Source organism: Phodopus roborovskii, unplaced genomic scaffold, assembly GCF_943737965.1.
Source record: "Phodopus roborovskii unplaced genomic scaffold, PHOROB, whole genome shotgun sequence".
Classification (NCBI taxonomy): Eukaryota; Metazoa; Chordata; class Mammalia; order Rodentia; family Cricetidae; genus Phodopus; species Phodopus roborovskii.
In genome coordinates, this window is record NW_026126558.1 from 6,213,758 (window position 1) to 6,238,380 (window position 24,623).

Consider the following 24,623-nt stretch of genomic DNA (forward strand, 5'->3'; position numbering starts at 1 on the left):
AGAGACTGGAGTAGACAGATGCTGCAGCTTTTCATAGAGGTGGGATGTCCTGTAGAATGGTACATGGCAAACAATGGAGCACACAGTGAGAAATGGATATTGCCATAGCATGAGTCAGGAAACACTCCTCTAGAGTCTACACTGAGCTGGCATCAGGCTACGGGAGCGTCCTCCTGCTAGACTCATACATGGAAATGGTGGGGGCTTGGAAGGAATGTGCCCAGATAAGGGTGGCTACCCCAGGGTCAGAGGGCTCTGAGTAACAAGGGTGAAAAGTTTGACAAGCTTCTAGAATCTCCTTTGTCCTTAGGGATGCTGGACTGGATCACACTGTCCCAAGGCTCCAGGCTGTATCCAATCTGTATCTAAACTCAGTGACCTCTTGCGGCTGAAAAGGAGTCACGGGCTGACCAGCAGTCTGGAGCAAACAGGACGCTGTCCCTTCCCTCACTCAAGGTCTGTGGTCTTCCATTCCCTCTCAACTGGTCATCATCACTGACTGCTGTGTGAACAGAGACGGCCCTCAGGGTTAGGATCCGGGAAAGCAGCACAGGAGACTGACACTTTTTACGGGAGGAGTGGGAGACTCCACGGGGTGGCAGGACTCTGGTGAAAAGTGAAGTGTTTTCTAGGACAGGTGGCACATACACCCCAGTTTTTCACTTGCTTTCCTTCAGTGGGCTCTGTTGAGACTCTGTCCCTGGGATTACCCAGTTCCTCTAACCCACCAGCTATGCTCTAGCGTCCTTTCCCAAGGGGACACCTCTCACCAAAAGGCGCAAGCACACATGGTCTTTGCTTCCCTGGCTTTCCTCCGGCATTGACTCGTACTGCTGCTGCAGAGTCATGGGCAGGGCCTACCCCAGGTGCTGAAGCACCCACTTCTTCCATCACTCCCCTATCTGGCCACATTCCCAGTAGCACAGTCCCACCCAGCAGCCCCTATAAACTGGGACAAAGGACTTGGCTCTAGAGCAGGAGTAACTAACAACAGGGCAGACATACCACTCGCCCATTCACATACACACAAACACACCCCAGGGAAAGTGAGCAGTGCTTGGTCTCTGCCCTGGCTAGACCCAGTAGGATAAGGACAGCTGTGGAATGCAGTCTTCTTTTTGTCTGAATCCGGGGGTAGAAGGCGACCTTGCTCATCCCCTCTGCCTCTCCCCATGCCTGTACACATGCACACACTCACTCAGAACTCAACTGTGCTAAGCAAGGCCCTGAGGTCCCTCCCGAGGGCTTGCGGTAAGAGATGCTGCACGCTCTGTGGTGAGAGTAGCACTGGACATCTTTGATCCACTTAATAGTGTATTTTTAATTCCAACCCACTCCTTAGACTCCTGCTTTTCTACAGAGGCAAGAGTCATAACTGGGAGACAAAGACGGGATGTGCATCCTAGCAGGGCAGCTGAAGGTGGTTCCCCCACCCCAGCAGGAGTGCTCCCTTGGGCTTGTCTATTCTGTGCTCCAGGTTCTCCTACCACCACCTCTGACTCAGTCCTCCCCTGAAGCCCGTAGAGATGGCCACAGTGAGATTATCTGTCATGGAGCCAAGGATGGACTGTCCTGTTGACCCTCACAGTGTTCCTGGGTATATGTCCCCCAGGAGAAAGCCCCCTTGGCTGGGCCAAGTGGCTGTGTCCAGACAGCACGTCTGCTCCTGGCTCTGTCTCTCATTGATGCCCATACATGTCTGCGAGCCGTGCAAAGCGGGGGCCCCAGTCCCGGAGGTAGTCATAGTCTTGGTCCTCATCTCCCAGGCTGGACAGGATGGAGCTCAGTGTCCCTGCCACAGAGCCATCTCCCTCGTAGTCATAGATGAGAGCTGTGTCGTAGGGAGGCACGCTGGGGTCACTGTCTGCAGCCTCCAAGCCCTGTGGAAAAGCCCCATAGACCTCAAGACCACTCAGAGACAAGCCAGGAGCCTTCTGGTGTTCAGCCACAGCTAAGGCTAAGTATGCCTAGGGCATAGCACCAGAGGGGAGCATCTCTTAAGAGGAATGGGGAGCAGAATATCTCCTAGTACATAATGGGCTAGTGAAGAAGGTTCTGCTAGCTCCAGCCTTTCCCCATCAGTGTGGAGAAAAGCTGTCTCTTTGTCACAGGTGGGCCTCCATCCCTGCCCTCCAGCCTGTCAGGGACCCTTCCATAAGTACCTGGCCTCCATCCAGGGCAGTATCCCCACTCCCGTCCTGCCATCTTGTAACCAGTACTTGCACTAGACTTATCATTCCCAAGGATGCCCCTGATTTGCTGGGAGCTTTCTCTGGGCTGTATGGGCCAGCTGTTAATAGGACATTCCCAGCATGACCCAACCTAGCCATCCACCCCACATTCTGATCATCTTTTGGGTAGACAGTATTCATTCATGCAGTGTTCAAACTGATGTTTTGTCCAGATGACTACTGTGCATGTGCTGCCCATAACTTATCATAGTAAACACAAAGAACGAGGTCAGAAACATGCAAGGGTTCGTCTCACAGAGGGACAGGAAACAAGTGTGAAGGCCCGTGCTGCCTGGCCTTCTGTGGCCAAGCTTCTTATGTTCCACTCCAACCCAGTGTTTGGAAAGGGCCTGGCCAACCTGCTCACTCACCCTCTGGCATTCCCCTAAGGCACCTGTTGGTGAGCTTACCCCCTAAATCCTGTAGTAGGAGGACTGGAATCAGGGTCTGGATATGGGTGTGTTTGTGCCCATGAATGCATATAAGCATACATGTGTCCATTCTGTAATCAACCCCAGGGTACCTACATCACTGATGAAGTTGGCAATGTCAGATGGGCTGGTAGGAAGGGCTCGATGTGGCTGTGGCACGTAGCTGAAGGGGGCATCCCGGCGCAGGGGTGGTCTGCCCAGAGAGCGACTGGTGGTCCTTGGTTCCACTGGGTGGCGCAGCTGGCTTATGTCATAAGCATCCTGCGAGCCAAGTAAGCAGTTGAGAGCAGTGCTCACTTGGTTGCCAGGCCTTCTAGGAGGCTGGTGGGCATCCTAGGGACCCCTTCCCAAGGCTCAGTGTGTCTGAGCCATCACTTCCGTCTCCTTACCTGGTCCTCCTCCCCACCCCCTTGCTCATCATAGTTAAGGATGTTGTCCCGAAGGTCATCTTGTAGCCCATGCAACAGGCTCTTGTCCCGTGGCTGTCCCCGGAACCGTGTGCGGAGTGCAGCAAGCAGGATAAGAACTGTGGAAGCACAGGAGACTGGCTGCAGTGTGGGCACTTAAAGAAGTAGGGTGGGGAAGGCATCCATGACAGGGCTGGATGGAGGACCCATACTCACCGAGCAGGACCACTGTGCTGGCCAGCACAATGACCAGTGCGCTCAGGCTGACACCCACACCTCCGGCTCGCAGTGCAGCGGCCCCAGGCAGGCAAGTGCCATCAGTCCCACAGCGACACACAGTGACATTCAGCGTTTGCTCTCGCTGCTGAGGTGGCTCCCCAGAGTCCTGGAGCAGCAGGCTCAGGCGATGCAGGCCCTCGGAGACCTGGTGTCGGAGCCGCAAACGTGCATGGCTCACTGCAGAAGGCACAACAGTCAGCAAGAACTCCAGGGTAACCCTGCTCTCGCCCAGAGAGTACCAGAGTCACTGGGGGCCAGTTTCCCCACTGCCCACTCGGTACTGTGGAAAGTGACCCTGGCTCTGCTCAAGGATGTAGTCATGGTGATACACTCTGTCTGCCTATCTCCTAGGTCCCAAGGTTGTGGGGGCAGCGCACCGTTAATCTGGCTGAGGCTCCAGTTCCGGCCAAGATCTGGGACCCTGGGGTTCAGCTGGAAGTGGAAGGGGGCTCCGTGTGGAGGCAGGTCCTCATCTGTGGCACCCAAGAGGAGGCCAGGGCCCTGGTCTGGTTCACTGCACAGGCTTCCAGATGGAGGAGGGGCCAGTGCAGGGGCATGGTCATTGACTTCTAAGATCTCGATGGACAGGGTGCCTGTGGCTGTGCTGGGTGGCATGGCTGGAAGGAGGGAAAAGCTGGTAAGCTCGAGGCCAACCCACAACCTACCCCACCAGTCCACTCAGGAAAGTGCTGGACTGTGGGACAGGGACTCCACCCAGGGCAGGAGTGTCCCCTCACCATTGTCCAGGGCCAGGATGATGGCCCTGTACCAGCCATCCTTCAAAAAGGGCGAAGCAGGGCTCAGCACTCGCTGGGTCTGAATCCTGCCTGTGGCCCCGTCTACTTGCAGCCAGTCTTCTGGGTCATAGTCCTTGGAGTAGCTGTTGGTGGGGAGGGGAGAGGTGGGATGAGGCCTGCCCAACACACCTAGACATGGGGTCACATATCATATGTGCAGGCACATATTATCACATACACACACATACGGATCTGACAGGAACTGTGGTTTAAGGCCTCCCAGGCCCAATTTAACTTCGTTTTCTTTTTTTTATTTCATTTTATATTTTAAATATTTTTATACTTGTTTATTTGCATGTGTGGTGCACATGCATGAGCACCATGGCCTCCAACCAAGATGCCAAAGGAATAGGTTCTCTCTTCTGACCAGATGGGTTCCAGGAAATGAACTTACATGGCCAGGCCTGGTGGCAAGCACCTTAACCCACTGAGCCATCTAACCCCCAAAGCTGGCTATCTGGCCCAACTGCACAGGAAGTGTGCCGCTGACTGGTGCCCCTCAGCAACTGGCAGTCAGCACTCCACCTTGCTCAGAGGCCATAACATGGAGGTAGATGGGAACACTGTGCCAGGCTTGAGACAGGTGGTGAACTTAAGGCATCAGTAGCTCTCCACAGAAACAAGGGCCCATGAAAATGGACAGGTGGACAATCAGAGACTGGCTCAGAACAGTATTGGACGGTGTGTCCTTGCTTCAGCCCAGTCCTGCCCTGTGGGGTGTGGTCAATACACATACATACATATGTATCCAAAGGCCTCGATGCCTCCCCCCAGATGCACACCAATGGCCTTTCTCTTTTGCTCTCAGAATACAGAGGTGCCCTCCATAGGAATGGGGCCACTGAACTCTCTGCTTGACCCGCAAGACCCCAGGACACCTTACCTGATTCTCTGTAGCTGTTGTGTATCAGGGTCTCTGGCAGAGAAGGTGGCCACGGAGGTGCCTGGGGGAGCTCCTTCGGCTATGCTTGTCCTCAGTGGGTTCTCTGGAAACACTGGAGCCTCATTGGTGTCTTGGACCCACACACTGACTCTGGTCTGGCCCCGCCGGGCCCGGGGAGCAGCTGCCTGCAGTGGGGCCTCATTCTGCACAGACACTCTGAGCTCATATTGCTCACGGCTTTCATAGTCCAGGGGCTGTGGGAGGATGGCAGAGACAGCTGAATTCCAAGTGCTAAGATGTCTTGTCTGGAGAGCCTTTCCTTGGGCCTGTCCAGAGAGCCCATTTTTCTTTCTTCCCCCTTTAAACCTTAGCATAATAAAGATTATGCAATACTCAAATAGTAATAGGTAACAAGATGAATTCCTGTCATTCCAAATGAATTTGTTGAGTGTAGTATGGCAGCTTCATGTGTTACTCAATGACTACAGTTTTTGTATGTAGTTGGGTGGTGGATGTGCCGGTTGATGCTAAGCAGAGGGGCCATCCTAGCTCACAGTGGTCCTCCACTACACAGAATTTGAGAGCAGTATGCAAGAAATTCTCCCTCGAGAGTTCTAGTCTGCCTCAAATTGTCTGAACAGTTTCTTGCAATAAATCTTCAAACACACCAACATCCAAATGCATCTGGGTCTACACATGCATTATGCATGGCACCTGCTTCTCTTGTAGGACTGGGACTTGTACTGGTGCAGTTTTACTTGCAAATGTGGACTATACTAATAAGGAAGGAGAAGGCTGTAGTATTAGCATTCTGTGGGTGCTTCCTGCTGCCCAGTTTGGCCAAAGACCCATAGTCAGCACCCAGGCCATCCTGTGTACTTACTCCAGGAGGTCAGCTAGCACAGCTCTACCAGTAAAGAACCCAGGACAGTTCAAGCTACAGGAAGATGCCTGTGGCAGATTCTAGCTGAGGGGATGCACGTGACAGGGACATGTCTCACCTTGACCACAGACAGCACACCTTCGTTGGTCTTGGGGTCTGTGTAGATCTTGAACTGCCCATCAGGATCACCTTCCAGGATGGTGAACCTGGCCACCCAGTTAGGGGAACCAGGCAGGTCTCTGTCCTCCACCTCGAGCCGCCCCACGTTCACTCCACTGACAGCTTCTGCAGCCTCCATGAAGAACTGGGAGATCCCACCCCAGTTACTCACCAGATTGGCAGAGTGGGAGTGGGAATCATCAGAATGCCTGGCCCTATGACTCCTGGTGCCTTTCCTGCTTCTGGCCTAACTATGCTGCTCACCACAGTAGATATTTGACAGGTTTGTCTTTTCCTGAGCTACTGGTCCCACCAGCTGTAGCTGTTCCAGATACTGGACCAACTATCCTCTTTACACAGCACGGGTCCAGGAGTCTTACTCTAGGTTCAGAATGCTGAGGGTACTGTGTAGCTGCTTATCTCTAAGGAACCTTACATGTAATCTGTGTTCCTGGGGCCCCTCTATTTCAGGATCCCTCCTCATTCATTGCCCTTCCCCAAGCCTTGAAACCACCCATTTTCACGGAGTCCCCGACAGGAACCTACAAAAGGGAAGGCAACCCTAAGCTGGTGGGGGTGGGCAGCGGCAGCACCTCGTCCTTGGTGAACTCAGGGGCATTGTCGTTGATATCATCTATGGAGATGATGGCCGAGGCTGTGGCAGTGAGGCCATCTCCCGACATGTCTGCCACCTGCAGGGTCAGGTTATACACAGCAACCACCTGGGGATGATGGGACATGAACTCAGAAGTCATGATACTTAGAGACAACTGTTTTAGGAAGGCAGCGGAGCCACCTGCAGGTTCACCCCCTACAGGGCCCACCCTGCCTCAGCCTGTGACAAGAGGTCGGTTGTGGTTCCAGAAATGTCAGATGTCAGGGGCAGCAGTAAGTGGATTGTTGCTGGCTGAGGGAGCCACATTAGTGGCGGCAGGGGAAGGAATACCCAGGTGCAGCTGCACAGGCAAGCCTCGGGTACCTTCAGGCGCAAGTGACTGGCTCAGAGAGTGAGACCAGCAAAGGAGGACCAGGGTGAGAGTAAGAGCCACAGTGTAGGTTGAGAGGTGGGAAGGCCCTGCCCCGTGGGGAGCCCTGAGGAGTCCTGAGGAGACCCTCCGTTGTCCGTGGGCTGCCTCACCTCACGGTCCAGTCCCACTTGCACTGTGCGGATCTCTCCAGTATGCTCATCAATGCTGAAGAACTCAGGGCTGCCCTGCTCCAGGATGGAGAACCTGAGCGCTGCATTGTCTGTCTCCGGATCATCAGCATCTGTGGCCTCAGCCCTGGTTACGAAGGTGCCTGGGGAGGATGGGAAAATGTGCTCAACTATGGGGGCAGGTGTGGTGGTGCACGCAGTTGCTGTGGAGTGCTCCCGGTGTACACAGACTCCCCAGATCTGACACTATGAGCAGAGTGGTAGCCTGCTTTCACTACTGCTTGTGTCACGGGGGCTGACAGTGTCCAGCAGCCTCAAGTCCAGGGCACTCCCGCTGCCTGGCCTAATCAAGGTTGATCATTGCAGGGACATTTCATTGGAGAGCTAATGTGTCTTCTTACCAGATGCCAGGTCAGCACGTGGAGCTAGTGCGCCAGGTCAGAGTGATAAAACCACTGGGATCCTCTGACAGCCTTTGAGCTCTGCTATAAAGCGATGGCAACAGCCCAGATGAAGGATACGCATATGTGGGTACAGAGTAAAGCAGGTACCCAGTATCCTCCTAGGTGCTGCCTGTGGCCACTGGGAAGGTGCTACTGGTTGATGGTGGAGGTCCCAGCATGAGGATGGGTCCACTTCACCTGTCACCAGCTTTTCCCTCAGAAGAGTTTGGTCTGACCCTCCCTCCAGAAGAGATGTAAGAACGCTGAGGCAGTGGAGTGAGTCAGGGTGGGAAGACAAGCTTCTGGGCACCCTGTGTCTCAAGCTCGGCTTGCTCACCTGTGATATCACTTATTGGATGCACTGCAGCAGATACCAGCCACTGCTTCAGGCCTATTTTGCATAGACAGGAGCTACTGACTGGGTTATTTCTACAAAGTATTGGCCCCCCCAGGCTGAAGCCAAGGACAATGCTTCCAGCAGGCTTCTTGATCCTGGGACTTAGATTATCAATCTGTGTTCTGGGAGTGTTCTCTGGCAAGCAGGTAAGTAAATATAGGCATGAGGAGCCAGTTCCCCCATCAGAGAAGGGGCTGCAGTGTGCTGGGGGGGGATCCTGAACTGACTTGGAAGCAGAATTATCACTGGGAGCTAGCCCCAGTGTGCTGTGACTCATGTGAGTATGAGTGAGTTCACATGTAGGGTTCACATGTGCACATGTCTGGATATGTGCATACTCAGATATAAGCACATTTCCCAGATGCATGGAACATCAGACTATGAACAATGACTCAGAGATTAAGAACACTAGCTATTCTTTTAGAAGACCCAGGTTTAAACTTTAGCACCCATCTGGTGATTTATAACCATCATAACTTCAGTCCCAAGAGATCTAATGCCTTCTTCTGGTCTCTCTGCACCCTGCACACACATGGTGTACAGATAAAACACTCATACACATACAATAATAAAAAGGCAGAAATGCAACACTACAAGACTACCCAGAAGAAAATAAGCATTTCCCACACTGGGGAGAGGGGCCACAAAGACAGTGCAAAGCTGCCTAGGGAGTAGAGAAACTGTTTTAGCCCATTACCGTGACACTAACAAATGTCACAAGGACCCTGTAAGGAGTTGAAGCTGGCAGGGGAAGCTTGAGGCATGATGAGGGACATGCAGTCTGGGCTGGGACTGTGAGAGCATATCTATGCCCTGGTGCCAGGCCTCTCCTGTTCTCTAGAAAGGAGATTTCCGGTGGGGCTGGGCTGACCCAAGTTCCATCCCAGTCGTGGTTAGCCACAAGTGGCTTTTTTGGGGGTGTTTCCATCTCTCTTTGTCTGGTCAGCATGCTCAAGGGTTTTCTGCCCTCCTATCCTTCCCAGCAGGGTTGTTCTTGAAGACACCAGTCCCTCCCTGCTACAGGGGACAAGCCCCAGGGCAGGCAGGCCAGTCTGCTCCAGGAGACTGTAATGGACAAGTACTGTGTGGGCCTGGTGGAGGGGGAAGGCACACAGGGAGAGATGGCAAAATCAGAAGAGAGCAGAAAGAAACAAGCCTGGTAAAGAGGAAGAAGGAACGGTTTCGGGACTAGAACACCTGACCCAATTGTTCTCTATCCTTACAAATACATTATTACAGAAATCACAACTGGATTAGGTCAGTAGACACCACGCTGGGGTGGTATGCACATGTATTTCCTGACTTTGGTAATTACAGAGAGCTGTCAGAACACACTGACATTGTAAGAATGTTCAGTATCCAGTCCGCCACACAGCTGAGTGATAAACAGGTCCCTGCAATGGGCACCCAAGAATTGCTTTAGGCTTCCCTGTAATCAGGTCAGAATAAAGATTAAATCTTGCAGGATGAGTAAATGAGGTGGAAGAGAAGGAACCTGAGGGGCAAAGAGGGGCAACACTTGGCTGCTCAAGTGCTCTGGGAGTCTTGAAACTCTTGCCCAGTCCCAGTTTTAACACAATGAGAACAGGCAGTAAGGAGGGGATGGCGGTGGGGCACAATGCTCTGCATGGCCCTGCCCAGCCAGACTGCCCGAGGAAGGACTCGACTGGGATATGATTTTGAAGGGGTTTGATTTTATCTGGGGTAAGGGCAGAGTCTCATATAGTCAAGGCTGGCCTCAGATTGGTTAGGTAACTAAAAACTACCTTAAACTCGGGCTCCATTTCCCAAGTCCTGGGCTCATAGGCAAGTTCAGGCTCTGAGGATTCACTGAAATGCTCAGCTTCATGTTATACAAAGTTCACCACCGTGAAAGGGGAGGGGCAACGGGACACACCACCCAGAAGCCTTTCTGTGCAGGTCGATTTTTCTTTTGGTGGTGGGGTTCCAAAACAGGATTTGAAGGTAAAATTCATATTGACATGGGAAGTATGAAGGAGAGCTTCCTTACACTCGACCTTTTGGATGACCTTTGAATTGCCAATTCTGCAGTGCTAGGGATGAACCTGGCATGCCAGCCAAGTGGACTCCACAGGACAGAGGTTCAGAGGTGGCTGCATCCCTAGTCCTTAAACCCTTGGTTGTGGGGAATTCTGGACTTGGACCTTCTCAAGTCCCACCCCCCCAGGTAGGGTCTGGGCCTCACCTGGGATGGAACCCTCCAAGATGTGGCCTCTGAAAACATCTTGTAGGAAGACTGGCCGGTTGTCATTCTGATCCACCACCACGATCTCCAGGTCCGTGGGCTCCTCTAGGGTAGAGCCACCCAAGTCCAGGGCAAAGGCCCTAAGCTGTCCAAACAGAAGGCAAAGGCTGGCTCATGACTCCTAAAGCCATGCAGAAGGAACAGCAACTGTCTACGGGCTGAACACAAGTAATGAACACATGGGATGGGGCATATGCGTGGGCATACACCCTCCCCTGGAATGGAGCCTGCTTTCTCCCAGAACATAGGCTACAACCCCTCTCCTTGGCTGCCAGGACACTCCACTACATCATCTTGTGGCTGAAGTAATACATTTACTAAGGGTTCTGGGTTTCTCTCCCTGGCCTCAGATTGGTTAGGTAACTGAAAACCACCTTAAACTCAGGCTCCATTCCCCAAGTGCTGGGCTCATAGGTCTGTGCTACTACATGAGACCAAACTCCCTTACTCTATGTGGTTTTTGTCTTCTGTCAAAATTTAATTCCTTTGTCCCCCTTCTCCTGCTTTTAGACAGAGTCTATGAACCCTAGTGTGCTGGAACTCTGTAGACCAGCCTGGCCTTGAACTCACAGAGACCTGTCTACAACATGCCTGGCTTCATTTTACTTTTTGGAGCATGATTTCACATGAGCTTACAATTTTGGTTTGGTTTGGTTTGGTTTTTTTTGAGACAGGGTTTCTCTGTGTAGCTTTGGAGCCTGTCCTGGAACTCGCTCTGTAGACTAGGCTGGCCTTGAACTCACAGAGATCCACCCTCTGCCTCCTGAGGGCTAGGATTAAAGGTGGTGTGCCACCACCACCCAAGCATGAGTTTACAATATTTTAAGCTGTTTCTCTTTGAAGAATGGCCTGACATAATTTCCAAACACTCAGGAGGCAGAGATAGGAAGAAACTCTCAAGGATGTCAAAGAAATCTTGGAGCCAGGTGTGGCGGTGCACACCTTTAATCCCAGCATGTGAGATGCAAAGGGGGGGGGGGAGGAGCTCTGTGAATTTAAGGCCAGCTTGGTCCACAGTGCAAGTTCCAGGACATCGAAGGCTACACAAAGAGAAACCCTGTTTCAAGAAAAACAAAAAGAAAGAAAAAAGAAATTGTGGTTTCTTCAAAAGAGGAGGAAGATAGCTACCATGTGAACACCCAGATAGGATAATCCACAGGGCCCTGGCTACAATACATGGGTTTCTAGTGGTTTGGGTTTTATTTTGTAACATGTTGTGCAGCTGGCTTCAAACTCATGACCTTCCTGCCTTAGCCTCCTAAGGATCACAGGCCTGTGACATTATGCAAAGCTCTATTTATTATTTATGTATTTAGCCATGTTGGGGATGGGATCAAGGGCCTTTACATGTTAGGCAAGCACACTACATCTCAGCCTGGCAGATGGCTATTTGCAGAGAACCCAAAGGAAGCCCCGGGCTCATCTCTTGGCCTTGTGCACACCTCAATGTGACTCAGCTCCTTTCTGAATCCCAAAACTGTAATGGTGAGGGCCCCTTGCTGGCCAATCACACCACAGAGATCATTCCCTGATGGAATGATAACACTATCTGGGAATTTTCACCAACAGAACCTGAACCCAGGGAGAACTGGCTATCATGTCAGCTCAGCAGTTACAAAAATGCTCTCCCTCCAAATGAACACCCATCCCTACTTCATGGCCTCAAAGTGCCCCTCTGTTAAGTAGGAACATGATCCCAAACACTGAATCCTCAAATGTAGGTCATATGGGGACCACATCTTGCTTCAGAAGCATCTGACCTAGAGCCTGTCAGGTGGGGAGCAGAGGCCTGAGCAGGATAAAGGACCCTGGCTTCCAACCAGGCCCTACCCTGAAGCGGTCTGTCTTCTCACGGTCCAGGGTGGCATTGAGGTATACTCTCCCGGTGAACTTGTCAATGGAGAAGACATTTCGGGGCTCCTCATCCACACCGGGCCCCTGGATGCTGTAGATGACACTGCCCAGCTGTTGCTTATCAGACTTGATCTGTGGAGCAGGAATGGGGCTTACTGAGGGCCAGAGGGCACCTGACATCTTCATGCTCTTCCTCAGCTAGGTGCATTAAGGTCCAAGGCTCTGAAGCCCAAAATATTTCCCTCCTAAGCTGAAGCTCTGCTCCAGGGTTCCCTGGGACCTGAAAGCCAGTTACATTCTGAGTATGTAGAAGGCTAACTGTCCATGCCTACTTGTACTGGTGAATAAGCAAAGCATATGTCTTCCAGCGGCATATAGACTGGGGGCATGTCCTCTGGAAGAGCTCAGGGTTCATGTGGCCAAGGGCTATGGGAGCCTTGCCCTGCTTTTCTTCTAGAAATGCACAGTGACACTGTGGGAGAGTCCTTCCTAGGCTGTATTCCTAGCTCCTGTCAGCAGATGGGGCTCCTCCAGACCCAAAAGGAGTATTAAAAAATGAGGCAATCAATAGAGATACCCCATTCCCTCCTCCCACCCTTCTCTTACCTGCACCAGTGGGTAGGGGAGGCGTTTGTGGTTCTCAGACACACTGATGGGTGGGATGACCCAGGCTCTACGCACACGGCCTGGGGCTGGTGCCCGGCGCCAGAGGTACAGGGTGCTGGGCTCTGGCTCAGGGACCGCCCAAGACAGGTCAAAACTCTGAAACACAGATGGGACACAATTATACAGGACACAGGAGCACCAGGATGACATCATTTTTAGGGCTGTGGTTGGGCCCTACACCACCAGGTGGTGTCACCAGAGAGTACAGGCTATGTGGGCCTTGGCAGCCACATCCTGGGGTGTTTGACTCTCTGAGTTCTATACCTGTCTCCTCTTCTTGACTAGAGCCCAGAAGACAGGCTGTGTCCATAGAAGTAGAGAGAGTTTATTGGCTTGCTGGAGACAATATGAGGGTCTGCACTTTTCCTCAGGTTCCAGAAAGGTCAGGTGCCAACAACCCAGGAAATACCCAGGGACAATTCTTGCTTCTTAGGAGTGAGGGCCAGGAGAATGAACAGCAGTCGGGAGAGCCAGGGACTCAGTCAGAAGTAGGGCCACTGAATTAGGGTGGGAGAGGACATGTGTCCTTCCTCAGCCTCACAGCTTAAATGTCACAAGTTAACAGTAAGAGTCTCTGATTTGATTAGAAGAGGCCAAGTGAGGGGAAGGGCTCCAAAGCATCTGTGTCCAACCTTCCCCCAAACAGAATCATTCTAGCTAACCAGAGCAGCTAGACCCAGTGTCAACCCCCTCCCGTCACCAGGCCTGGGGCTTGATTTCAGACGCTTCCAGAAACCAGATCAGGGAGCTCGAGAGTAGATGGCTCCTTTGCTATAGTCTGCAGTGTGAACAGAGAGGGGCCCAGCTCAGGGCATCTCATCTAACTTCTCAATATTGCTTTGCAGAAGCACTGTCCAAACTATCAATTCCCAGGCAGGGCAATGAGGAACTTATTTAAGCCGTGTTGTACAGTGGAATCGTAATGTCCGTGGGCCTTGTTTGCTGGTCAGACCAGTCTGTGATAAGGATGAGGGATATGGTACAGAGCCAGGGAAGACATGTCCTACAGATGCCAGGGACTGGGCTGGGCCACAGCCAGAGCTGCTCTAGGGTACAGGGTGGGCAGGGCTTGCTATGTGCCTCAACAGAGAGGGTGAATGGGTAAGAGGGATGGTCCAGCCCACTCAACATACCTTGTGATTTTTGTTTGTTTGTTTGTTTTTCGAGACAGGGTTTCTCTGTGTTACCCTAGCTTTCCTGGAACTCACTCGGTAGAGCAGTCTGGCCTCACACTCACAGAGATCCACCTGCCTCTGCCTCCCAAGTGCTGGAATTAAAGGAGTGTACCACCACTGCCAGGCTCCTTGTGATTTTCATAACTGGATCAAAGTCCTGGAAACCCAGGGCTCTTGGGAGCACTGAACCAGAGATGGCTCAGTGGATAAAGACACTCGCTCGTGGGTTGGATAACCCATGTCTCTGGAAGCCATGCGGTGAAAAGAGAATTGACTCCTACAAGTTGTACTCTGGTCTTCACATGATATGTGTATGCTCCCACCACAATAAATAAATGTAATTTTTTAAAAAAAAAGCAGTGGCTGGAGTTGTGTGGTAAAGTCCAGTCACAAAGCACAGAGGGAGCACTACTAAGCCCCATTGCCTGGTTATGACAATAGAGAGCCCCGCCCCCCCCCAGAGGGGGAAACTACAGAGTGGACAAGAGACTCATCAATCAAACACATGACAGAATGTACAGCAGCTCCCCAAAGGCATCCCCAACTGTGGTTTCCATCCCTGGTTTCTGGATGGAGCTTACCCTGAGTGCCCTGTCCTCCGATTGATTGCATCTTGTTCCTCTCCTTAATTAGGAGGGACAATGAGGACCAGTCACCTGAGGACTCTGGGGACACCCTTGTTAACACTGGCTCCACTGGTAGTTCTGAAAGACCCCTCACCCCAAAGCACAGCCCAGTAGAGGCTGCCATTTGGGTGTGGACGTCGGCCGCATGCTGACCTCACCTTCCACAGCACGGTTGGCTAGGAACAAAGCTTTCAGGGTGCCTCAAGGCCGTCCGGCCAATGCTGGGTAGATCACAGCCTGGCAGGGTTTGCGGAAGTGATGGGTGCAGAGGGCTCTGGCACACAGGGGCGGCAGGGTTTGGAAATTCTCTTAGTATTTGTACCTGTCCATGCTGCACTCCCCCAGGCCCACAGGACGTCCAGGGCCAGCAGGGCCCAACCCTTCAGATTCCATGCTAGCAGGCCTTCTTGAGCCAGGACCAGGGCTTGAGGGGGTTTCAATCTCCGCCTCAGGGTGGGCCACATGCCTTCTCTTTACTTTTATTTTGGGAGCAGAGGGACACATGCCATGGCACATGTGTGGAGGTCAAAGGACAACTTACAGGAGTCGTCCTCTCCCCCCACTATGTAGGTTCTGGGGACACACTTGAGTCTTAGATGGCAAATCCTTAACCCGCTGAGCTGGCTTGCTGCCTGTTAGATGCCTTCTCCTGAGTGACTCTCCTTCTGACAGACACTGTCATGCTCTGAATCTGCCCTGTCCACAGATGCAGTCTCAGGGGACACGATGCAAAAGTGGAACTATGTTTTCCACTCCGTTTCATTCCAGTTCATGTAAGTAACTGCTTAGGGCCAGCAGATGCCTTTGCTGTGTACAGTACCAGATGCCAGTCATTAGAAATATGACCAGCCTTAGCAAGGGTAAGACCCAAGGGGTCCCTGTATGAGAACTCACAGTCAGCAGGGGTTGTTGTGTGGAAGGGGCTCAGACTCCCAACTGTTCTGAGCCCAGCCTGCTCAATTTTGTTATTTGGTTTTGTCTTATATAGCCCAGGCTGGCCTCAAACTCACTATGTAACCAAAGATGACCCTTTACCCTGGCCGCCATTTCCTAAGTGTGTGTGTGCCTAAGTACATGTGTACTGTCTACATACAGGTGCCACAAAAGCCTCCCTCTTTGGGGTTACCCCATCTCTACCTGGGACAGGTCTGGGGCTGCCCATGTGGAAGGGGGTGCTGGATGGTCCTCAGGACAGAGCAGGGTGGCAGTGTGGAGGGTGGGGCCACCACACACAGATGCTCCAAACACGGACTGATCATGCTGGTGCACCCTCAGCATGGTTCTCATAGTCAGAGCTCCATCCTTTCCTGCCCCTCCCTCCCTGGGAATGGCAGGTGAGCTGGTGTCAGGTGCAATGCTACCTAACTCAACAGCTTTCACTCTTATGCCCACACCGAGGGAAGCTCCCACTTGCAAGGAGTTGAGAGGCCCTGGTAGGGAACAGAAAGTAGGCAGCCAGCTTCTCTCTGTAAGAAAGCTCAATGTTAAACATTTAGATGGCCCAATGTTTAAAAGCACTTACTGCTTTTATAGAGGACCAGGGTTCAAGTCCCAGAACTTACATGGTGACTAACAGCCGTCTGGAACTCCAGACCCAGTGTGGGAGGGGATCTGACATGTTCTCTGGCTTCCTCGGGAACTGCATGTATGTGATACACACACATACAGCAGGCAAATCACATAAAAATAAAGTTAAAAATTTTAAAAAGGAAGGTTGTATGAACAGCACTTACACTGAGTTCTGCTGGCAGGGCTGGGCCATGCGGGCACCACCTCCTCCCTCAGAGTCCATGAGCTCCCATGGCTGCCTGATTGCGTGCTCTGTGCAGCGCCCTGCCCCACACCCAGCTTCTGAGCTTAGTCTCCCCTTCAGCTGGATCCATGGTCAGTGGAGAAGAAAAACAGTGGCTGGTTGGGGGTGGGGTGCTCTGAGGGCAGCAGGGAGGGAACAGCCAGCCTCTTGGGTTTCAGCTTCTCCCTGTCTCTTCCTGCAGCACACATGGATGTCCAAGGCCCTGAAAGGTGCTGGCCCTGTGGGCACCTGCACATAGTCTGCTTTGAGCTCACTTACTTCCCCCCCCCTTTTTTTTTTTGATAAATATACAGTGTTCCACCTGCATGCAGAAGAAGGCACCAGATCTCATTACAGATGGTTGTGAGCCACCATGTGGGTGCTGGGAATTGAACTCAGGACCTCTGGAAGAGTGGCCAGTGCTCTTAACCTCTGAGCCATCTCTCCAGACCCCCCCAATAGCCTGCTTTGAGATCAAAGACTTTGGCTCAGTTTCTGCTCTCCTGTCCTGTTTGCCAGCCCAACTGTGGTGGCCACGTTGGGAACATTTGGCTTCCATCCTACCAGTGGGACCCCAACTACCTACTTCGCCGCCCCTCATGGCAGCTGAGGCCATGTGCATAAAGTCCCATCATCCACTTGGTCCTAGAGTCCAGAGAGCAGAGGACCCTGTTCAAGATGGGAGGATGAGTCTGGAGGGGCCAGAGTCCTGCCTGTGCAGCTCAGTCCTCACAGATGGCAGCTTGGCCTTAGAACCTGCCAAGGCCAGCACACATAGCCACTTCTAGGTCAGAGCAGTGTTCCTACTAGGCACACACCTGCCTGCTTGGCATGGGGAACCTGGGCTACAGCCTTTATGGACACAGAGCCTTTTTGCCAGAGCTTGATGGCAGACCCTGAGATGTGCCTGTGGGCTGCCTTGGGGGTAAGCCTGGCTCCATATTTCTCCCCTCAGGATGGCATGTGGGTTGGGATCAGGGGCTCTTCATGTCACCTAAGGATGGGAGAGTGAGTGGAAGCACCTTAATCCATAGCTCCAAGACAGGGTCAGAGAGGCTCAGTTATTTGCTCAAAGCCACACAGGCAGAGTTGGCACCATAGGGCATGTCAGGCAAATGCCATCTGTAGTGCCTTGGGCAGGGCTGTTAAGAATGGGAGTTCCCAGGCTCTTTGAAGCCTCTGTGGCCTGGGAAAAATTTCCACCCTCCTAGTCCTGCTTCCTCCATCAGCTGCTCCAGCCAGCACCCATGGGCTTGGCACTGACTGGGTGTAGTCAAGGCAGAGCCTGGGAACCTTGGGTCCCTGGCCTGTCCACAGCCCAAGTTCATGAGGTCACAGAACCGCAATGCCTTGGAAGGGCCCTGTGCCCAGATCAGAGGCTGCAATGGTATGAGTGGGCGACCAATGGGCAGGCCACAACCAACTTCCGGCTCTTGGGAGGCATTTGTATAGCCCATCCTGTGTCCTGTCACCCTAACCCCTTCCCAGAAGATATGGCGGGATGGAGGCAAGGCTGGGGGCTGCCTTGCAAAGCTAGGACATCCAGTGCTTGGGACAGAGCCATATAGCCCCAGCTGGCTCACAGGCTACCCACTTCCAGGACAGAGGACAAGAACAGATGCACCTGGAAAGTGACTTTGTGGACAGGTGCTCCTATACTCTGATCCTCTCCTCTGTCCCCCCACCCACCCCACCCTACACACATACCAAGCTAGACAGGAAATAGACTCCTTTCCCACAGTAGATACCAAATGTGTCCCCGTTCATCCCAGCACTGCTCTTGACCAAGAACCAACCCAGACAACAGTCTGGAAAACTCCTTGAGCCATCTGGGGCCACTATTCTCCTAGGTCAACCCCTGGGGTCTTTCCTAACCCCAGCACCAAGGAGCTGCAGAGTGACAAGGGTCTTGCCATGCATGAGACATGTGATCTGGCCAGACAAGAGGCTTACCAACACTACCAACAGGAATAGAATCAGCCATTGTCATATAGGCCCCTCCTGCACTCTGCTGCACTGACCCTGGGCAGAGGTTCGGTGACAGAGGTGGAATTGACTGGAAAGTCCCAAGTGCCCTAGCCATGAGAACAAGATGTCTGCTCCACCTTGGCAGAGATAATGGCCTGGGACGGGGGTGGGGGCACAGGAAACCCCTACCCTACACTGACTCTCCACAGACTTCTCAGGCCTGCACACCTCCCACAGGCTGGAATCCATGGCTACTTCATTCCTGGACAACCAGCATGCCAGGAATGAGCCCAGCTGTTGGCCTGGCCTAGGGTGGCCCCACATTCCCGCTGTGGGACCACCCTGTCCAGCTGCTGCAGCCCTCGGAGAATGAGGAGGGGGCAGACAGGCAGCTGTTCCCTCCCATCAGGCTAGCCCTGTCTGTCTGACAGCACAGACTGAGTACTCAGTCAGAACCATGAGCAGCCTCCCTCTAGCCTAAGTCACTGCAGGCTGCGGGCTGGATCCGGTTTCCCCAGCACCAGTGAACAGTTCCCAGAGTGCTGCCGAAGCCCATCTTTCCTTCCAAGGCCATGTGGCTTCCTGGGTTCCTAGACAAAGGTGGGTAGGCCCACTCAATGGATGGAGGTCTCTGGACCATCCATGTTCCTTCTTAACCCAGCTCAGGACTAGCAACTAGCGAGCCTGCACCCCAAGTGCAGGACCGTGGGGGTTAACTTTATGAAGAGGAGTACTGTGTATGTGAGACACCGGGATCAGACCCCAGGGTTCAAACATGCCAGGCAAATATTCTACCAGTGCTTACATCCCAGGGTGCTTTTATTTTCCGTTTGAGGCAAGGAATCGATGCCTGGCCGAGGATGGCTGTGAACTTGTGGATCTTCCTGCTTCAGCTTCCTGAGAAGCCTGGTGGGGACCAATTCTCCACACATTCCAAACCCCTGGTGCTGTCCTGGAGTTCAGGAAGCTCAGGTTTTGGGGGGAACCTGAGTGGGGGTAGAACTCACTACCCACCCCCAACCTGAGGAGCCCAAGACAGCTACTGGACCAGCATGACCAAGAAAACCCCTGCTAAGAGAGAAGCAGGAATAACCAGATTGCAGTCCCAGGATGCATGAGTGTGGGTAAGAGTGAACAAAAGTGTGAAAGCTGAACAGTGTAGGGCAGGTGGGCACATATGGGGGGGGCAGAAGTTCCCCTTGCTGTCCTGAAGCAAGTTCAGGAGGCCAGGCCTCAGGGGCTGGTCCCTGCCCCCACCTGACTCCTGGGGACTCCAAATGCCTGGGGTGGGGGTGCTCTGTAGTTGCCCTTGTGCAACAGAGAGAGGGGGCTTGGGGAGGGAGGGGAAGAAGAAAACTATCCAACACTACCTATCCTGCAATGGTTGCAAGAAACTCTGGGGCTTTCAGGGTTTCAGCCTTGGGGGGGGGGTGCAAAGAATGTTGTTGCTGTAGCCTCTAGGTCAGGGTGTTATGCACAAGACTGGGCTTCTAGGAGGGTAGCCTAGCAGTTGTGCCCAAGTGAGGGAATGAGGGCCCCAGGCCAGGGGTGGAGGTGGTGGGAGATGTAGGGCTGATGCCCCAAGGCCAGCTGCTGGAGGGTCTTTCTGGCCAGGTGCCCATCAGCTGCCAGGGACTGAAACCCGAGCAGAACTCCAAGGCCTGTGGGAATTTGAGGGGACCAAGAAAATCCTGAAGAGGGTTACTGGAGGGGATGGATGCCCCTCCACCACCACAGGCACACACATACAGTTCTAACTGACCACTCTTAAGCCACAGCAATTCTTTGTGCTTGCCACCTGTTGCCTCTGAGTTGCAGTCTGTCCACAACCATATTGCAATCTCTGTGGCAGTGGACCCTGGCAGAGGACCACAGAATTCACATCCCCCTGTCCTGGCCTAGCCCAGGACCATTGAGCAACTTGTCTGTGGAGTACCAACAGCAGGAGATATTGGGGACCTGGTTTTCCCACCCTTCCCTGTGCCTTGTTAGGAAGAAAGGGTATTAGGGACAGAAAGATATAGGGACCACAGGCCACTAGATCTCCAAGGGGATACAGAGACACAGTGGCTGTCCTGGTTAGGTCACAGCCAGTGTAAAGTGAGAATGTGTTGGGCTATCTGGCCTGGAGTTACTTTCTTCAGAACCCTAGGTCCTGGAGGGCAGAGTTGCAGCTTCTCCTGCAAGCCAGGACCATGCGGCAGTGACTCAGACACCACCAAGACCCACCAGGGACAGAGCCCCCCTCATGTTACAGTTGAGTTTCACAGATACTGTGGGCCTCCTGCCCCATCTCCCTGCCCCATGCTCTGGAATACAAGGATGTCACAAGATTGACCACCCCAGGCCCCGGGAACTCTGGGGGGGTTCTGGGGAGCTCTAGGAGGCTCTGGGGGGGCTCTGGGAGTTCTGGGAGGCACTTGTGGTACACTTCCAAACTGAAGGGACAGCTCAAAGGGTGTTCTCTGTGCCTCAGCAATACTCCCCAGTCTTAAACATTTTGCTTACTTGTGCACAGGAGAGGTGGGTCACCCTCTCTCTGGAAGCCCTTAAGCACAGGACACCCCTTCCCACAATGCACCAGAGAGCGTGGCCCACCCGGGGACACTGCAGGCCGCAGTCCTCAGTTCCCCCAGAGACACTCCAGGCCAGTGGGCCCAGGAAAAGCTATCCTAAAGCTAGAGGCAAAGATGTAACAGGGCTCAGGAGCTTACCTGGGCGAGTAGCCCGAGGGCAAAAAGCAGAACAGAACCCATTGGGACAGCGGTCGAAGAGCTGAAGGCAAGTGACGGACTTGGTGACCAGTGGGACAGCGCCTCTACCCCCACGCGGAGAGCCACTGGGCTGAGTGACAGCACAAGTGCTGGGAAGCAGCCGCTGAGGAACTGCACGTGTGTGGTGGGGCGGGGCCAGGGCGGGGTCAGGGCAGGGCTAGGACTGAGTGACTGCTTGGGGGCGGGAGGTTGAGTTGTGGGCGTGGCTAGACATGTGAGACAGAATATGTAAGTGGGCCTGGATAGCAGCTAGAAAATGATATGAAGGTACCAGCTCACAGCCAGAGTACAGTGACAGCACACATGCAGTATTGCGAGGCTGAGGGTCTGAGTGACAGCATATGTGGTCAGTGCCTGTAAGTGTTGAGGTAGCACGTGTGTACTGGGGTGGTCCTGGACTGATGGATCTGGGAGTGGACATAGGGGTCAGTACTCAGCATGCAGTAGGCTGCTGAGGCTGGGGCCTCTGGCAACTGTCCAGAGAGGCCTGGGGTTGTAGAAGTCAAGAACCGAGGGGGCCAGGCATTGCAACACATTCCTTTAATCCTTGTATCTGGGAGCCAGAGGGAGGCAGATCTGAGTTCAAGGCCAGATTGGTCTACATAGTGAGTCTAGTCCCCAGTCAAGACTACATAGAGCTGGGCGGTGGAGGCGCACACCTTTAATCCCAGCACTTGGAAGGCAGAGACAGACAGATCTCTGTGAGTTCGAGGCCAGCCTGGTCTACAGAGCGAGTTCCAGGACAGTCTCCAAAGCTACAGAAAAACCCTGTCTCAAAACACAAAACAAAAACAAACAAAAAAGACTACATAAAAAGACTCTGTCTCAAAAAAAAAAAAAACCAAAACAAAACAAAAATAAACCCAAACAAAAAGAAGTGAAGGGAGAAGACAGGCTGCTGGGAGAGAAAGGAGCAGTAGGTTTAGGGACCAAGTTTGTATCATCCATTCAGTTTTTCTCTTCCAGAACTCAACAGGGGCTCTTGCCTCAAGGTCTTTGCACAGGAGAGGTCTTCCCTGCCCTTACCCAGGGCTTGCTTTTTCCCTGCCCTTAGGGCTCTGCCTGACAGCACCCTATCAACACTGGGGTACCCTTGGAAGGTGGCCTTTGTGTCATCACCTGAAAGGAGTTCTGGCATACTTGTGGGATGTCCTGGGAGCTCACTGGCCCATGGAAGGTTTGGGTGAAAGGGAAAGAAGACCAGAGCAGGCCTGGAGTGTGGTCCATTACTGGGGATTCAGGCCCAGGTATCACCCCACTCCCTGCATCTGTCTGCATACCAGGTACACCGTGAGCTTGTGGGATACCTTCTCTGATGTTAGCATCACTTCCCAATGGTCCTCCGTAACCTCAGTTGGCCCTGGTTGCAATCCTTCTAGCCACGAGGGGTCTCCAGGCCTTAAGCGAAAGGAATAGAGCAACCCAGTGTTGCCAGGCAGACTAAGATGGCTTGCATTGAAGGAAGCAGGAGAAGTTATTGGAGCCAAGGCTCAAGATGGGCAGGAAGGGAGGGCGTGGTCCCTGCCAACTGTTTTCCTCTGCTGTACTGGGCCAGGCAGACCAGGGTGGATTGGTAGATACTTGGTTGATGTTCATAAATTACTGAGGTCCCAGACCCTGAATAGAAAGGAATGAAGGCTGAACCAGGCTAAAGGAGCTCTGGATGTGTGCCCAGATCTATATACTACCTGGAACCCATCTGCTCAGCTAGGGTTCTGAGCCCCATCGCTGAGGAGTGCCCCAGTGGCCAGAGGCTTTAGGTTGGTCAGAGAGCTTTATCCTCACTCTCTCCCCCAGGGCTCCCACTGCTCCATAGCTTTAAACACAATCCACAAGCTAGAGACTCTAGCACTCACACCATCTGACCCTATAGCCATCCAACTTGCACAGATCTATGCCAGCATTCTCAGTCCAGGTGGCTCTCGAGCCACCACAACATCCCTCCCATCATTCTGTCCCGGCAGCCACTCTCACATATAACTGTTAAGCCATCTGCCAAGTACTCCTGGTCCACCCACTTTCTCTGTTGTCACCTGGTTCCTTGACGTGCTATGCCTGGAACACATCTTCCTTCTACTGTTATTCAGAGAACTCTTACTCATTCCTCAGTGTCCAGCCCCGGTGCTGCCTTCAAGAGAGCACCCTCCCTATCTCAACCAAGGCTGTTTCTTCCTCCTCTTGTCTGTTGGTGGATGCAGCCCCTATATGGTTGCTCTTATATGTTGTCCTCTAGACCTGGAAGAAGGACAGGAAGGGAAGGGGAAAGGAGAGAGGGAGAATGAGAATTCCCATGCAGGATCCTGCAGACCACTGAAATGCTGCTGTCAGTCCAATGAGAACACACATCTAAATGTACTGAGTATTTCCAGAAAAGTTTGACAGCCCAGAGAAGACCCATCCCTTGGGCTGGAGTTCTGGGCTAAGTAAAATGGAGAAACAAGCAGAGCAGCTGTCCTAGTTGGGGTCACTACGGCTGTGATGAAACTCCTTTATTAAGCAACTTTCAGGAGGAAAGAGGTCATTTCAGCTTACACTTCCACATTGCAGTCCATCCCTGAGGGAAGTCAGGGCAGGAACCAAACAGGGCAGGAACCTGGAGGCAGGAGCTGATGCAGAGGCCATGGAGGTGTGCTGCTTACTGGCTTGTTCATGGCTTGCTCAGCTTCCTTTTGTTCAGAACACAGGACCACCAGCCCAGGGATGACCCCGCCCACCATGGGTTGGGCCCTCCCTCTTCAATCACTAGTAAGGAAATGTCCTAAATCTTGGCTGCTGCCTGATGTAGAGGCATTTTCTCATTTGAGGCTCTCTATAGCTTGATAAGATAGTAGCAGCACAGTGCCAAGGTCACCTCTAGCTTCCTGGGCCAGCCTATCACTAGCACCCCAGCACTCTGCTGTTTGAATGCAGGTGCAAAATGACCTCCTCATTAGTATGGCCTCAGGCTGTGAGCCAAACAAACTCTTCCTTCCCTAAGTTGGTGTCAGGTGTTTTGTCACGGTGATGAGAACAGTAACTAGGGGAGCAGGTGTGACACCATCTGTGCCTGGCCTGCCTGGAGGGTGTCCAGACTGCCTGGGGATGAAACCCAGCAGTCCTGGTATTCATTTCTCCCAGACATGGAGATGGGAGGGTGAGGGGATGAGGGAAGAGGCCCTTCAGGAGGACAGCCACTTGGGGGCTCTGAGGGCAAAGTTCTTTGGATGCTATGGGCTTCTGCCTCATGCTTCTGGCCCACCCCCTACTTGGGAAGACACTTGAGGAGACCTGCACCTGCTTCTCAGCCTTGCTTTAACTCATTGCTGTAGTTGGAAGCTTTTATGTGTCCATTCTAGTCCCACAGCTGCTTATAAAACAATCAGTGTGAGGTTTAATATTATAATTGTTTGGTCAATGGCTCAGGCATATTACTAACTAGCTCTCACCTTTACATTAA

The 24,623-nt window shown here is 52.8% G+C and overlaps 1 protein-coding gene across 1 annotated transcript; it reads right to left on the bottom strand.

The window, feature by feature from the left end:
• Positions 1-1,330: 1,330 nt before the first annotated feature.
• On the bottom strand, positions 1,331-21,256 carry Cdh15 (cadherin 15). The gene is made up of 14 exons (XM_051201570.1): positions 21,128-21,256; positions 12,793-12,948; positions 12,163-12,318; positions 10,273-10,417; positions 7,209-7,369; positions 6,664-6,792; positions 6,030-6,215; positions 5,029-5,282; positions 4,086-4,228; positions 3,726-3,965; positions 3,286-3,525; positions 3,052-3,188; positions 2,759-2,923; positions 1,331-1,880 (listed from the first exon to the last, which is right to left on the bottom strand). Exons 1-14 carry the CDS (start codon positions 21,167-21,169, stop codon positions 1,680-1,682), a joined length of 2,355 nt encoding a protein of 784 aa, XP_051057527.1. The 5' UTR covers positions 21,170-21,256; the 3' UTR covers positions 1,331-1,679.
• Between the last annotated feature and the right edge of the window lie 3,367 nt (positions 21,257-24,623).